Consider the following 15,395-nt stretch of genomic DNA (forward strand, 5'->3'; position numbering starts at 1 on the left):
TAGACGGCTGCGTTGAGTGGACAGCACAGTGGACCAACACCAGCCGATGACCAACACAGACTGTGGAAACTTCACACTGGACTTCAAGCATCTTGGATTGTGTGCCTCTCCATTCTTCCTCCAGACTCTGGGACGTTGGTTTCCAAATGAGATGCAAAATTTGCTCTCATCAGAAAAGAGGACTTTGGTCCACTGTGCTTTATTAAATCCAGAGTCAACGCAGCCGTCTACCAGGACATTTTCAGAGCACTTCATGCTTCCTTCATTTTCCAGCTGGATTTGCACCTGCCCACACTGCCAAAATAACCAAAACCTGGTTCAATGACCATGGTATCACTGTGTAATTACTGTGTGATTTCATGTAGCCTAATATTCAAATTTTTTGAAATCCTGTTTTCGTGGGTTTAATGAGCTGGAAGCCCAAATTATGTACAAATAAACAACTAAATACTTGAAATTGTTTAAGTTGTGGGCCCTGAATCTATAATCTATGGAAGTTTAACGTTTTGAATGGAATTATGGAAATAAATAAACTTTTCCATGATATTCAAATTTTTTGGAAAGTGAGACAACTCACACCAAAGACAGGATTAGTGTTCAATTTTACCGTTTTTTGTTTAAGTCATTGCTTGTCTTTGACAAAAATGTCCTTGTCAGGTAAATTCTAGCAAAGAAAAGCAAAAAAAAAAAAAAAAAACTAAATCTTCAATTATTATTTCTTAGAAAACATTCTGAAAAACGTATGTCTTAATCAAACTTATGTGGTGCAACATGCAAAACAGGAAATTATATCACAAGGAGAACCTCTGCATACTCTTGTGACGGTGTATAGAGATATTTATATAAAATATTTCAAAGATAAAAAAAGACCTTGGCACATTCTCTTCACAAGATGTAATATAAATCTATTGTGTCCCCAGAATGTGTCTGTGAAAATTCAGATCAAGATGACCCCCAGATAATTTATTATAGCTTGTCAAATATGCCACTTTTTAACGCGCTGTTTTTGTGTGTGTCCCTTTAAATGCAAATGAGCTGCTGCTCCCCGCCTCCGTCCAAAAGATGGCCGACCCTTTACACGAGCTTCGGATATTCCGGCAATAACTAAACACACGAAATCGCGAATCTCACTTATTCTAAATTTCAGAAATAACCAGTATCGGAGTGTAGCCTTACGGAGAGACTCAGGTAGAGGTTGCAACTTTTAGATAACACCTGGACATTTCTAAAGGGTTAGTGGATACATTTATGTAGTTGTTGTGGAGTTACATTGATTCATCTCATCGACTTGCATGTACCGTCATGCTTAACTTTTACACAAGTTGACACAGTTCCCTGAGGTATTTATAAGACAGCTGTGACATTTTTTGGTCAAATAGTGTTCTGTGCTCATCTGTGCTCAAACATTTGCATGCTTTGCTCGAACTTTTCACATCGCGTTAGAACTGGTTACACTGTTGATTCTTGCGAAACCAAATGGCTCCGCCATGTGAAACATGCAGATTAAGGGGTGGTAATATTATAATAAGATCCCCTTCTACGTCAGAAGGGGAGCGAAATCTGATCAGCTTATTTATAGACATGCTTGCAGAGAAAGGCTTACCAAAACAAAGTTACTGGGTTATCACTTTTCACATTTTCTGGGTTGGAAAATACACCAGGGACCCGATTATAGCACTTAAACACGTAAAAAGTCAGATTTTCATGATATGTCCCCTTTAAGACAAGGCAAGGTTGTTAAACCTGAAATAATAGCATATAATAAATACACTTTAGTATTATATAAGCTAGTTTGTAGAGGCAACTGCGTTGCTAATACTTTCTGCTTTAGAGACTGTCAGGATATTATACAGTAGCGTGTTAACTTGTCATGGCAAAAACAAATTCAAAAACAACAATAAACCATTCTGGTTAGACTTTATAATTGCATGGCTCATCATTTATAAAATTCCATGGTTCCACTAAGCGCTTGTGTGTTTGTTTATTCAATATTTGATCTAATTTGATAATACGGTCACTGACCAATAAGACCATATTTGCAGAAGTCTGCAGATTCCTTCTGGACCACACAATCTTTCAGCTCTCAAATTAAACTGTGTTTGGCAACATGAGCACACGTGGATTCAGTTCTAGTCCCCTGACTCATATGCCACTAGGGGGAGTTAATTTACATGACAGCCTCCGCCGACTGCTCATTGTTAGTGATTGTGGACGCAAGTTATTCACAGAGCATTCTGCCAGGGCGAGAAATCACAGAATAAAGGAAAAAAGAGGCGGAGAGAGAGAGAGAGAGAGAGAGAGAGAGAGAGAGAGAGATACGCAGAGTAGCAGCATCACCGCTTATTTCTCCTACTGACTTCAAAGCAGGGATATGAAGAATTTAAACCTCTGAATCTTTAAAGAACTCCAGGGACTCACTCAAATCGGCGCTGGAGGGAAGATAGCAAAACTCAAATCTCAATATAACCCAGCTCCCCTGGTCTACGTTCATCGCACCCCAAAAGTCACTCTTAATGAACTTAGAGACCGGTGACTTGATGTGAACAGACCTCTGGAGCTCACTGGAATGAATATGGATTACTCTGGGGTTACTTCATCCTTATGAGGTCCAGTCAAACAGAGGGGAGTCCTAATTAAGTCAGTTTGATGTCATTTACATTAGAGGTAAAGGGAGAGACCATCACTGAGCAACAGTGAATATTAGAACACTGACATCTTGTAAAACTTTGTAGTTATGAAGACTGTTGTAGTTTGTAATAGGGCTGGGCAAAAAAATCGATTTTTCGATTAATCGTTTTTTAAAATGTGGTCGATTCAAAATCGATTCTCAAACGCCAAGAATCGCTTATGACTCTTGAGAGAACGAGGCGTGTGTGAGAGCCGCGTCTCTGAGAACAGCGGCTGGTCTTAAAGGGACAGTACACAGTAGCCACTAATTATCTCTGCCGTTAAAGTTAATCAAAGAACAAAGGGAACAGACAAAAACACTCACTGCTCTTGACTAAAGAACTTTTGTAACTTTGATTAGTCTATATATAATTTATAATTAATGCACCGCAGACTGTTATATAACTTTATTCAATTTCTGTATATGGCCTAGCTGTTAGACAGAAAGGGCACAGATAAAAATTATATGCAATGTTTTTATATGGGTTTATATGAGGATTGTTAACCTGTTTGATAAAGACATGTGACTGTTCTGACTTGTCCAATTTTCAGCATCAATTTTTCAAATCCTGTCTATTGTATGCATTTGAAATATAGAGTTGGGTTCTGTTTTAACTGTACCCAATTGTACCTAAAATAAAAAGAGTTTAATATACAGGTTTGTAGCTCTTAATTTATTTTTATTAATTAAACACTTGAAAACTTATGTTCACTTTTCTTTTCTTTTTTTAATAAATATAGGATTTGTATTAAATATTCATTGAGTCGAATCGAAATCTAATTTACAATCGAAATCGAAAAATCGAATCGAGAATCGAAATCGAAAATCGAATCGAGAATCGAAATCGAATCGAATTGAGAGCTTGTGAATCGAAATCGAATCGAATTGTAACATCTGAATCGATACCCAGCCCTAGTTTGTAAGATGACATTTAAAACCCTTGACTTGACTGGTAATGCTGTAAGAGTACCTACCAGTACAGTGACCACCCGCAGGACGACTCCACGCATGTTGTTTTCAAGCTTTCGATCTGTCAGCGTCCCGTTCAATCCGTGGATGGGGTCCCAAGTGGCAAGCTAAAAAAATGCAGAAAGTTCACAGTAAGTTCAAGGCATGCACAGAAAGATGTATTGATTACACTAAGAGCCCATAGATTTTTTCAGTAACGTAAATTAGTTCATTTCAGAACACAAGCACATGGGAGTTTCTTTCTTCTTTCTTTTTCTTTTTCGCTTTCATCTCTTCATAAGAAACAAACATAATAAATGAGAACTTGATAATATATCAGTTGCTTCTCTTACAGATCAATAATTTTAAATGGAGATTGAATGGACATTGCTTGCACAATGGACTTCACCCCAGATGCTTCTCCTGAAAAATGGCCCATTATCTCCCATGTATCTCCTCTAGAATTTCGCCTGAGATCTCAACAATGTCTCAAACTGTGCTAAGTTCTGTAAATATAAAGTTTCCAATGAAAAGTCAGAGATTTATATATTAAAGGGGATGTCTAATGCTATTTCATGCATTCTGACTTATTTACACTGTTAAAGAGTTGGATTCTCGTGCTAAACCTTGCCAAAGTTAAAAAAAAATTAGTTGGATGTATTTCTGTGCCAAATACACTCCTTCAGGATTCGTATAAGTTTCGGAAAGTTTTTTACGAGTATGGCCCTGTATGATTCTTCTCCTGGAATAGCGCGAGCAACAGCACGCCCATCAATGTGCTTCGTTTGGGTTACGGAAGCCGTTGGCAGCGCTGGCATTTTGTTTTTAGAGCACAAAATCAACAATGTCACCAAAGAAGTGTGTTTTTGGATGTAAGGGAAAGATAACCTTGTTCAGCTTCCCAAAGAACCCAGCGTTAGGGGAACGGTGGGTGCAGTTAGTTTTTCTAACGAACTAAAAACGTAAGACTCTTTGGAGATATGAAGATGCAATACTACTCTATAGGTACTCAAGATTAACATGAGGCTGGCAGAAACTGTGTGTGTTATGTGCCCTTTAACTAAAACATGAGGTTACTGGGGTCAGTAATATTTTATTTGTTTTGGAAAGAAATTAACACTTATTTAGCAAGGACAAATTTAATTGATCAAAAGTGACAGTAAAGACAATATTATATATATAAAAAAATAGATTTCAAATGAATGGTGTTTTTTTTCGCCATTCTATTAAATAGAAAATCCTAAAAAAAATAAAAAATAAAAATGTATCACAGTTTCCACAAAAATATTAGGGAGTACAACCAGTTTGACCATTGATAATAAGTTACTTGAGCACCAAATCAGCATATTAGAATGATTTCTGAAGGATCACGTGACACTGAAGTCTGGAGTAATGACTGCTGAAAATTCAGCTTTGCCATTACAGGAATAAATTAAAATTATTTTAATTTTTAAAAATAGAAAACAGTTATTTTAAATTACAATATTTCACATTACTGTTTTTACTGTATTAAAAAAAAAAAAAAAAAAAAAAAAAATGCAGCCTTGGTGAACATGAAAGACTTAAAAAAACATAAAATAAATCTTACCAACCCCAAACATTTCAATGGTACAATACTATTCCACATTAATTTTTATAGTTTTGCATTTCTAATTTGTTTCAATTTTAATTTCTCCTAAATAATTTGAGAAAGAAAGTTCTGAGACTAAAGAACAAACATCAAAGAAGTTCATAATTATAACAGAGATTTCAAATAATTCTTACGTTTTTACAGAGCAACTTTTGAGCAATTGCAACGCATTCTCATCCTAGGGCGTCATATACTGACGCTTTTGACATTTCGTCTACATCCAACGCACATGGCACCCTTTAGCGTCAATATGACATGCACAGAGCTTTGTTCGGTTATGGGTAGGTTTAGGTCTGGGGTAGGGTTAGGGTTAGACCGCTAGGAGGCGCCTTCTGGCCCATATCTATCTGCGTCTCATATTGACGCTAAAGGGTGCCATGTGCGTTGGATGTAGACGAAATGTCTAAAGCGTCAGTATATGACGCCTTGGGATGAGATCGGGCTGCAACGCATTCTCCTCTGTGTTATACTAAATTAATCTTTGGTGTCTCAAAAAAAGGGGTTTCACCGTCTTGCTTAAAAAATAAATCATTGAGAAAACTTGCCATTTGATTTCAACAGATGCAACAAAAACGTATTTTTCCTTTCATGTGACAAAGATCTCTGATGTGTCTGGTTGGTGCCGCCTGAAACCTGGTTAAGCGTGCAGCCATGGCCGCAGCCATCTATGAGGTCACCGAGGTCTGGACCTCTGTATTTTTCCGAGGTCTATATAATAAATGTTGTGAAATAATTGCCTAATATAGTATTAACACTACTTTAGTGCTGCAAGGATATTGTACAGCACCAATATCTTCTCACCTGAGCTGCCTTATTGGTATGTCTCTGCTCGTTAATGTCAAAATATTTGAGATGACCAATCAAATCAAAGTAGGCGAGCTTTATGCTCACAGAAGCTTTAGTAAACAGTCATAAAGTGTGAGATAAGATGTAAGTAGCTAAACTAAGCATGTCATATTTGACAGTTGTTTTAGGATAGACATTTAAACGACCGACAAAATAATCAGATAACCTAATAAACGTTTGTCTAATTTTACCATTTGAATTGAAAATAGGCCTATATAGCTAATTTACATCATGTAGCTTAATGTAATAATTAGGAACAGTCAATTTGAGGGGAAAATAAATATTAAGGAAGCCGCTTTCATCACATTAGGCATAAATTTAGTAATGAATGTGTACATACTGTGAATTAATTTAATACATTTATTTACCTAGCATGCATAGCCTTCAGCGAATTAACTTGTCTAAGAAAATGATTAATAAAACATATAGGCTTAATATCAGTTGACCCTATGTTAACTTTTTTCACTGACACAGATGAAAATGAAAAGACTACCAGTCAAAGTTTGAGGAGGAGGAGAGAGCAGGAATTGACAAATAATCTACTGCCCACTGACATGGTTTTAAAGCCATTTCTTATCAATTTTTGGCCTTCAAATGTCTTGAAATGTAGATCAGAGAAATAAAAAAATTATTCCTCTTATAAAAATACCCGCGATGTCTAGAACACGTATCCATACAGACGGTTGGTCTGGGAACGCCCCGTCACGTGATGTGAATTTAGCCCGTGGGGGAAAACATTGCCTTGGCGCTCATTGAAATACACGGGACAATCATGCCGAAGATTTGCTGTGTCGTTTTCTGTACCGCCAATAAACAAACAAATTATGAATTGAAGTTCTACATCCTTCCTAATAAACACACAGAACCGGAAAGGATGACAAAATGGCTTTTGAGCTTTCTTTTTTGAGATTACTGTGTGAGTAGATCCCTGTGTGATATAGTAGTGGGTGTTAAACTCGTATTAGGCAGTGGGCCAGATTTGTCTACATCCCTTACGAAAAAGAACTATAGTAATCCTATAAGATTTCTATAGTAGTGTATAATACTTCTGTGATGTTCTGTAATACCTCTATACTTCTATAGTATCCCAAAATACTATAGTATTCCTATAGGATTACTATAATATTTTGTCCCAAAATACTACAAGATTCCTATAGTTGTTTTTCATAAGGGATGTCTCATTCACATCAGCGTTATCAGCTGAAGGCTCGCTTGATAGGCCAATCGCAAACCTATGGAGTAGTTCGAGGTCTCAATACAGACTGCAGTCTGTGAGTTAGGGATAACTGTCAGCACAGTCCCTCGGCAACTTCGTACTACTGATCACCGTTTTACAAAAGGATTAATAGTTTGGAGTGAAGCATACGTACAATTGTTAAGTGACAAGGTTTTATGGAGTTATAGTATGCAACATATACGAAAGTTGATTGAGTTATAGGCTAATGTTACCGCGACAGCTACCGCGATGTCTTACCTGGAGATTCAACCAGATAACAAAACATGTCTGGAAACGACACCTCCGGCCATTTGGTTGGGTCATTGACCCAGTTTTTAATTAAATAAGGGCAATCATAACCTATTGCAGTTAATTTTGCAATGTACCGTTGCCGGTCAGCAGGCGTCAATGACTCGCAATAAGACATTTTTGTCATTCAAATACACACGATGTTCGCTGTGTTTTCCCCCACGCCGACTCCACCCTCGCCACGCCCCCAACTATGACTAGATGTCAACTGTATGTATAAACCATATTGTGTCGCAATCGTATGTTTATTGTCTTTGTCCTTATAAAGGATTTCCTGGAACGTTATAGGTTTTATGACTTCAATGAGTCTCGCTTGCAGGGGCGTCCTCCGGCTACAAGTATGAATGAAACAGACCTGTGTACTCACTAATGCCCACAACACCCTATTTTGAGTAAAAAATAGGAAAATTAGTACATCTCTCCAAAGAAATGTGAAGTAAACATATGCAAATCCATATGTTTGTCTCCATTGTAGATACGTTTTTTTCTTTCTCTCTCTCTCAGCATAAAATGCATAGGATTTCCTGACAAAGAGTAAGAAATTACCGTCACAGATTTTTTTTCATTATAATTTAAGAATTTATAATAAAACTTTAGATCTTTCTAATGATTTATAGGAGAATAAAGCAGTATTTTCAATTGCTCAAACAAAACAGATGGATGTTAGATTAGTGATATTGGGCTATGTAAACAAAATTGACTTAAAGCTTAGCAAGAGGTGCTATATATGTACATATATGTTACTGTAGTCGACCATTTTTGGTCTGAAAACATTTCTGGATTTTAGGTTTCTATTTTGTGTGCCCTGTATGGAAAATGAATGTCATTTGTCAGTAATATGCCTGTTTTAAGTGAAGAACTGCACTACTAACAGACGTTTTATACTTGTGCTACAATTTTATACTTGTGCTACATGCACGCACACGCATGCACGCGCACACACCTATCTGGTTCTGGTTATTTTTAAAACACAGTTAATTACAATCAGACTATGACTCACCAAATTTGCTGAATATCTCACATTTTGATGTTAAGTAAACATAAGTTAGTCCCGCTTAAGAAAAGCGATGTGAAAATCAATTACTAATACAATGCAACAGGAACACACACACACACACACACACACACACACACACACACACACACGAACAAGCTACAAAAAAAAAGAGAAGCTTTTGCATAGAAACACAGCACGGAGCAAACAATCATGATTTAGACGAGTAATTTAGGGCTATGCTCTAATACCCAAGCACAAATCTGTTCACCAAACTCTAATTACACTTAGCTAATGTGTGCCACATAAACAAACAATTTGTTGACCTACTGTGCTCATTTTTCCTCTTGAGTCGGATAATAACAGAAAACAACTATCGATTTATTTGCCCAATAAAACAATAGCGTAGAGACAAAAGCAATACTTCCTGAAGTACGTCGAGCTACCTGTGAAAAAATCCTCTCCACGGAGATACAAATTTCTGGGTCCCCTGCAAGAGAGTGTTGGAAAAAGATTTTCCTGCTCAATCAAAACATGATTTGAAGGGGTTTGGAAGGCAGGAATGTAAAAGACTTTGATGCTTTTGAAGTTTCCCAAGAAAGTACTCTTATGACAGAATACAAATTGCACCAAAAAAATGTAATAAAAAGCTGACGCATATACTTCTATGTCCAGCTTTGTACCAGTACAAATGTCATGCTTTGTCCATGCAATACAAATATCACCCTTTATGCATTCATAAACATGGCACCAAAACAACCTGGTTAAAACAAAAAACCAAACAAACAAACAAAAAAAACCCTCAATGGATCTGAGAGGTAATGCAGCTCACCTTCATACACGAGAGGTTTGAAACACATCAATTCAACATAACACTGCACACTATGAGTCGTATTATCATGGGCTCTGGCTAGTCATTAGCATAATATTTAGACTGGGATTAGACAGGGTACACACCATCCCATGGAGGCTAATATGACAGAGCCTTTACATAACTATCCACTTCAGATGCACTGGGGGCTTTTTTTTAACCCAAGGCAGCCATTTTAAGTTAATTCTTATCAAATCTGTCTGAAGTACCAGCCTACTAACTATCATTATGTAATAAAATCACCTGAAATATGGGCTCAAAGGGGTGCGAGCATGTGAAAGTGTGTGTATTTTCTTTGACAAGAATTGATATTGTTGAATTTCAAGCTGCATTCAAAGATCCTGCAAAATGTTTTGTGTAGAAAACGGTTTGTATGCTAACCTTTGAGACCGTTTATTCATTCTTCTCATATGTACTCTGCCTTTAGTGGCTTATCATCAATTCAGCCAGCTAGTCATGGGGCTGGGCAGTCCAGAATATTAACATGGAAATTCAATACACCCAGATCCAAATGCACTGTTCTAAAACCTAGTGAGCAGTCTTGTTCCCTACATAGAAAGCTGAGATCTAAAACCTCATGTGATTAGGAAGAACATAGATGACTCGACAATTGATGCATTATATACTGTATAGTCATGTCTCGATATAATAGAAACATAATATAAAAGTGAAAAATAAATCCAAGATGGGAGAAATTTTTGATTACCTGTCTACACAATTAAAACTGATCTATGCATGTAATTGAAAGTGAGAAAGGACTAGCCTGACTCATGTTTATAATTTCAAGCTGAAGCTTAAATAAATTGATTCTCTTGAACTGGATGTCTATGCAGCTATAACAGGACACTCTTGATCTTATAGAGAGCCTAAGTCCCTCCCCTCTGCTTCCGGCTCATGGGACCTTATTTCGGAAAAAATATGTATGGTAGTCAATGGCGAGAGACAACTTATCTTTTTATTCCGTCTGAACTGTGCCCTGAACTACACATATGATGTTTGTCAATTTAAAAGATAATTATGAAAGTCAAGAAAGTCGCAGTTTGTCATAAAACAGAAGAGTAACATTTAGTTTTATCTCCCGGGAAGCGAAACAACGCGCAAGAACCGTTGCTCGTATGTGTGCAGTCTGGTACAAAACACTCAGGCATGACGGCGTAACGTTACAATTATAACGTAAGACTATAGAAAAAATGACAGACGTTAGCTTCAGTAAAGTTAGCTTCATTCATTGAGAGAAAAGGTATGACGTCACATGTGCGCCTTTTGGGTTTGTAGTCTTTGTAATTACGTATTTTCACAGTCTTATACCTCAACAGTTTTACATCAAACTGCGACTTTCTTGACTTTAAAATGTATCTTTTAAATTGACAAACATCATATGTGTAATTCAGGGCACAACTTAAACGAGATCAAAATATTTGTTGTCTCTCGCCATTGACTACCATACAATATTTTTCCGAAATAAGGTCCCATGGTGATCGACCGGAAGGGGAGGGACTTAGGCTCTCTATAGAATGGCTGTTCCAGATAGTTTTTAGGTGCAAATATAAAAAGAGAAAGAATGTTGTTCCTGTCTCTTTTACTCAGATGCACTTATAAAATAGCACAATTCAACAGACAATCAACCTTCAATTTCAGCCATTAAAATTTTTTTATCAGTCCATTTCCTCTCTTGTGGGAGCAGGTGGAATGTTTTTATGATCTATAATTGATTGATTCACAAAGGTTCATTCATTAAAACGAATGTTTTTGAGGTTAAGGACACTGCTATGCTTTTAAGTGTCTCCGTATTGATCTCAAGGAATTGACTTTTGAAGAGTGTCCCTGAAAAGCAGATCCAAAGCAAATGCGAGTCTAAAATCGGTAATTATGGTTTGATTGCGCAACAATGTAATATAAAACCCAGAGACTGTCCACGGAAGCCGAATCTGCAATATCTGATAAAGGTCTTCCTGAGCATGTCTACATAAACTCATAACAGCTATATTTACAGCAAGCGAGGGATGCTAAATGCCTGTGAGAAATTTCAAGCCTCGTCTAATCAATAAAATATTATCCACCGAGGGAATACATGTAGCCGTATTGCTGAATCGCTGCCGCTGACTGCGTCAGCATGAATCGACACATTCATCGACCGTTGGGCTCGTCGCTCATCATGTTGACTTCTGGGAACGGTGAGAAACACAACAGGCCGACCTGGAGATGTTCAAATCAGAGCATTCTAGGAGGTAGATGACTAGACGACTATTTACCAACTGCTCCTGTCTTAAAGTAGTGTCTTTTATATATTTTACCCAAAAACAAATTTATGTTTCATCATTTACTAACCCTCGCGTTGTTCCAAGCCTTCATGGAATACAACAGAAGGAATTGCAACAACATCCAATTCAACAATTTGGGGTCAGTGTTTTGTTTTTGTCAGACCTTAATTAAAAGTGTGTTACATTTATCAAAGGTGAAAGTAAAGACATTTATAATGTTACAAAAGATTTATATTTTAAACAAATGCTGTACTCTGGACTCATCGCTCATCATGTTGACTTCTGGGAGCAGTGAGAATCACAACAGGCCGACATGGCGTCATTCAAATAAGCGTGCTCTAAAAAGTATCATCGTCACAATTGCTGAAGCAGAACTGTCATTCTTTGGCGGTTTAGTGTATAGTTCCAGCATAGTACCCCTCTTCTGAGGCCACGGTGTGACATAGTGTGCCTCTGTCATTTAAAATTTGTTTTGCATGCTGAATCTCAAACCAGTGGCAGAATGTTTGTCATCCTCTAACAGTTGGGGTGAGCTGCCTCATCCCCCCCAAAAAAACAGTACTGTAAATTTCAAGCAGAAAAGAGGCGAGAGAGAGAGAGAGTTCTGCCTCTTATCTTCAGAGGGACAGATAAGAGCTCATTTCTCACTGCGGAATAGAAACAAGCTCTCTGGCAAGAGAATGACACCATTAGCATCCCATAATGCCTCGCTCTATTCTGCACATTCACATTTTGTGTGCGGGTGTAACGCTGTCTGCTCTGGCCGTTTCTGCACTTCAGGCATGGATCTGTTCATCTTCATCACATGCGATTGCCGCCACTGCCACAGAGCTGGAGTTAGCAGATAGTTTCAAAGGTGAAGTGTGGATATGAGCGACCTCATGGCTGGTAATGCCAGGGTTTCGATAACCTCTTAGGGTGATGATGTGACACTTTGCTGTAGTGCAAGGCAGAGGAAAGTCAATGCAAAGATCACCACAAGCAAGGTGTCTTCATAAGCTTGCCATTTATCACCCGCTCCTGTCTTAAAGTAGTGTCTTAAAGCAAAGGTTTTAGTACATATTTTACCAGTGACATATTTGTTTTTTTTAAAAGCTCTTCAAGGGAAAGTTAGAAAATTCTGTCATCATTTACTCACCCTCATGTCGTTCAAAACCTGTATGACTTTCATGCTTCTTCCGAACACTAAAGAAGGAAGTCACATGGGTTTTGGAAAAACATGAAGATGAGTGAATGATGAAAATAATGAAATCAAAATACCCCAAAATACAATATAAAACATATATTATTGCAAATTATTTTTATTATAGAAAATTAAAAACCTACAGCTACTGTAAACAATTTGGGTTAGTTTTCTTGGTAACACTTTACTTGAAGGGGTGTGCATAAGACTGACATGACACCGTCATAATCATGACATGACACATGTCATAAATATGAAGGAGGTCTTATGCATGTTTATGACAACTGTCATTAAGTGTCATTCGCTCAATTATGACATTTTTAATGCAAATATGACATTGTGTGAGATGTCTTTGTTATGGCAACTTGACATTACTAAGACAACACAACCTGTCATAAATATGTCATAAACATGACATAGCAGATTAATTATCAAACTTAAGAAACCACTTAGCTTTATGGGTTAACATTTCATTAAACTGTCATGTGGTTGGTTTTGACATTGGCTGTCATGAAGCCATTATAACATTTTAATGACAAATTAAATTTGTACCACTGTAGTTGAGGTCAAGAAATACATTCATGACACAGTTATAATGGCCTCATGACAGCCAATGTCAAAACTAACCACCTGACAGTTTAATGAAATGCTAACCCATAAAGCTAAGTGGTTTCTGAAGTTTGATAATTCATCTGCTATGTCATGTTTATGACAATTTATGTTGTCTTGGCAATGTCAAGTTGTCATGACAAAGATACTGACTGGTTATGATGTATTGGTTTATGTCAAGTTGTCATAACAAAGGCATCTCAAACAATGTCATATTTGCATTAAAAATGTCATAAATGAGCGAATGACACTTAATGACAGTTGTCATAAACATGCATAAGACCTCCTTCATATTTATGACATCTGCCATGTCATGATTATGAAGGTGTCATGTCAGTCTTATGCACACCCCTTCAAGTAAAGTGTTACCTTTTTCTTTTTTTTTTATAATTAATGAATAATTTATTCAGCAGTGAAGCATTAAATTGATAGAAATGAGACAGAAAAGACATTTATAATGTTACAAAAGATTTCTATTTTAAATAAATGCTTTTCTTCTGACCTTTCTATTCATTAAGGAATCCCGATTTTTTTTTTTATCATGTCTTAAAAAAAATGAAGCAAAAATATTAAGCAGTGCAAAAATAACAAGCACATCTGCTTTCAACATTGACAATTGTAAGAAATGTTTCTGAGCATATTAGAATGATTTCTGAAGGATCATCGGACACTAAAGTAATGTCTGGTGAAAATTCAGCTTTGCCATCACAGAAATAAATTACATTTTAAAATGTATTAAAATAGAAAAACGTTATTTTAAATTGTAATAACATTTCACAATATTACTGTTTTTACTTTATGAAATTAATACAGCATGGGTAAGCATAACAGACATTTCCAAACCATTAAAATATCTTACTAAGCTCAAACTTTGTTTTTGTAAAAATAAAATCTGTATTTCTGATACATAACATTTGTTACTAAATATGCATGTATATATTTTGTCGTGACGCCAATAAAAAATCTGAGCAACTGGTTTTACAGAGCTAGTAAGAAAAAATAAATAAAAAATGTTTAGGCCTGTTTTCTCTGTTTTCACTTAAAGACACACCATCCAAGCAATTACCATATTGTCAATGCTGACCTGCAATTCTATTGAGTTCACCTCACTGAATCCATGTTCTCAGGATTACCACCTGTGTCTGGCAATTAATTTGAGCAGTTATGCCCTTCCTTGCCAGGACGCTCCACTGGGACTTTATGGGATGCATCACTATACTAACATATTGCAAGCAGGGTCATATCGATGGAGCCCTGCCTCAGGCAATTTGTAAACAGTACTTCACAAGTAGTTTGTGGTTCAATCGACATAAACGAAATGCTGATGATGCAAAGCAGCACCTGTCATGCAAACAGCCAAAGCATGAATGCCCCCACAGGCTTATTAACCACATAAACACCATCATCATGACAGTCGTCTTAAGTCAAAGTCATCCCAAGCATCTCTGCATGTATATTTCGAAATATACCTAATACGCTGGCTGACGTGTGGCTTTGCCATCAAAAATAGATGAGTGGACTTTAATTTTGCAGCAAACTTACAATTATGCTCAAAGTCTTCTAAGAATTAAGCGAGGTAATAATATAGAAAATGCTTATACACGTCATCCTCTACAAACACTTATATAGAAATGTACCATCAGAAGCTTTCGTACCATCTTTCTAATAATATATATACACACACATACACATATGTCACAGGTCACTATTTATATTATAATAACATATTTCTTTAAAATATTTATATACTGTACAATTATAATAATATAATATAAATTGAATACTTTACAACACCAAACTAATGTGTTAAGAACAAAATTACAACAAAAAGAAAATACATTTGTCATGTGTGGTTGTGAA

The 15,395-nt window shown here is 36.6% G+C and overlaps 1 protein-coding gene across 3 annotated transcripts in view; it reads right to left on the bottom strand.

The window, feature by feature from the left end:
• Positions 1–15,395, bottom strand: part of grid2 (glutamate receptor, ionotropic, delta 2) — a 427,641-nt gene that overhangs the window by 95,631 nt on the left and 316,615 nt on the right. For all 3 annotated transcript variants that reach the window (XM_084389289.1, XM_084389290.1, XM_084389291.1), the window contains exon 9: positions 3,643–3,744. In XM_084389289.1, coding sequence (XP_084245415.1) covers positions 3,643–3,744 — 102 coding nt within the window. The remainder of the gene's footprint in view (positions 1–3,642; positions 3,745–15,395) is intronic.

The sequence above is a fragment of the Rutilus rutilus genome (genome assembly GCF_951802725.1).
Source record: "Rutilus rutilus genome assembly, chromosome: 19".
NCBI lineage: Eukaryota > Metazoa > Chordata > Actinopteri > Cypriniformes > Leuciscidae > Rutilus > Rutilus rutilus.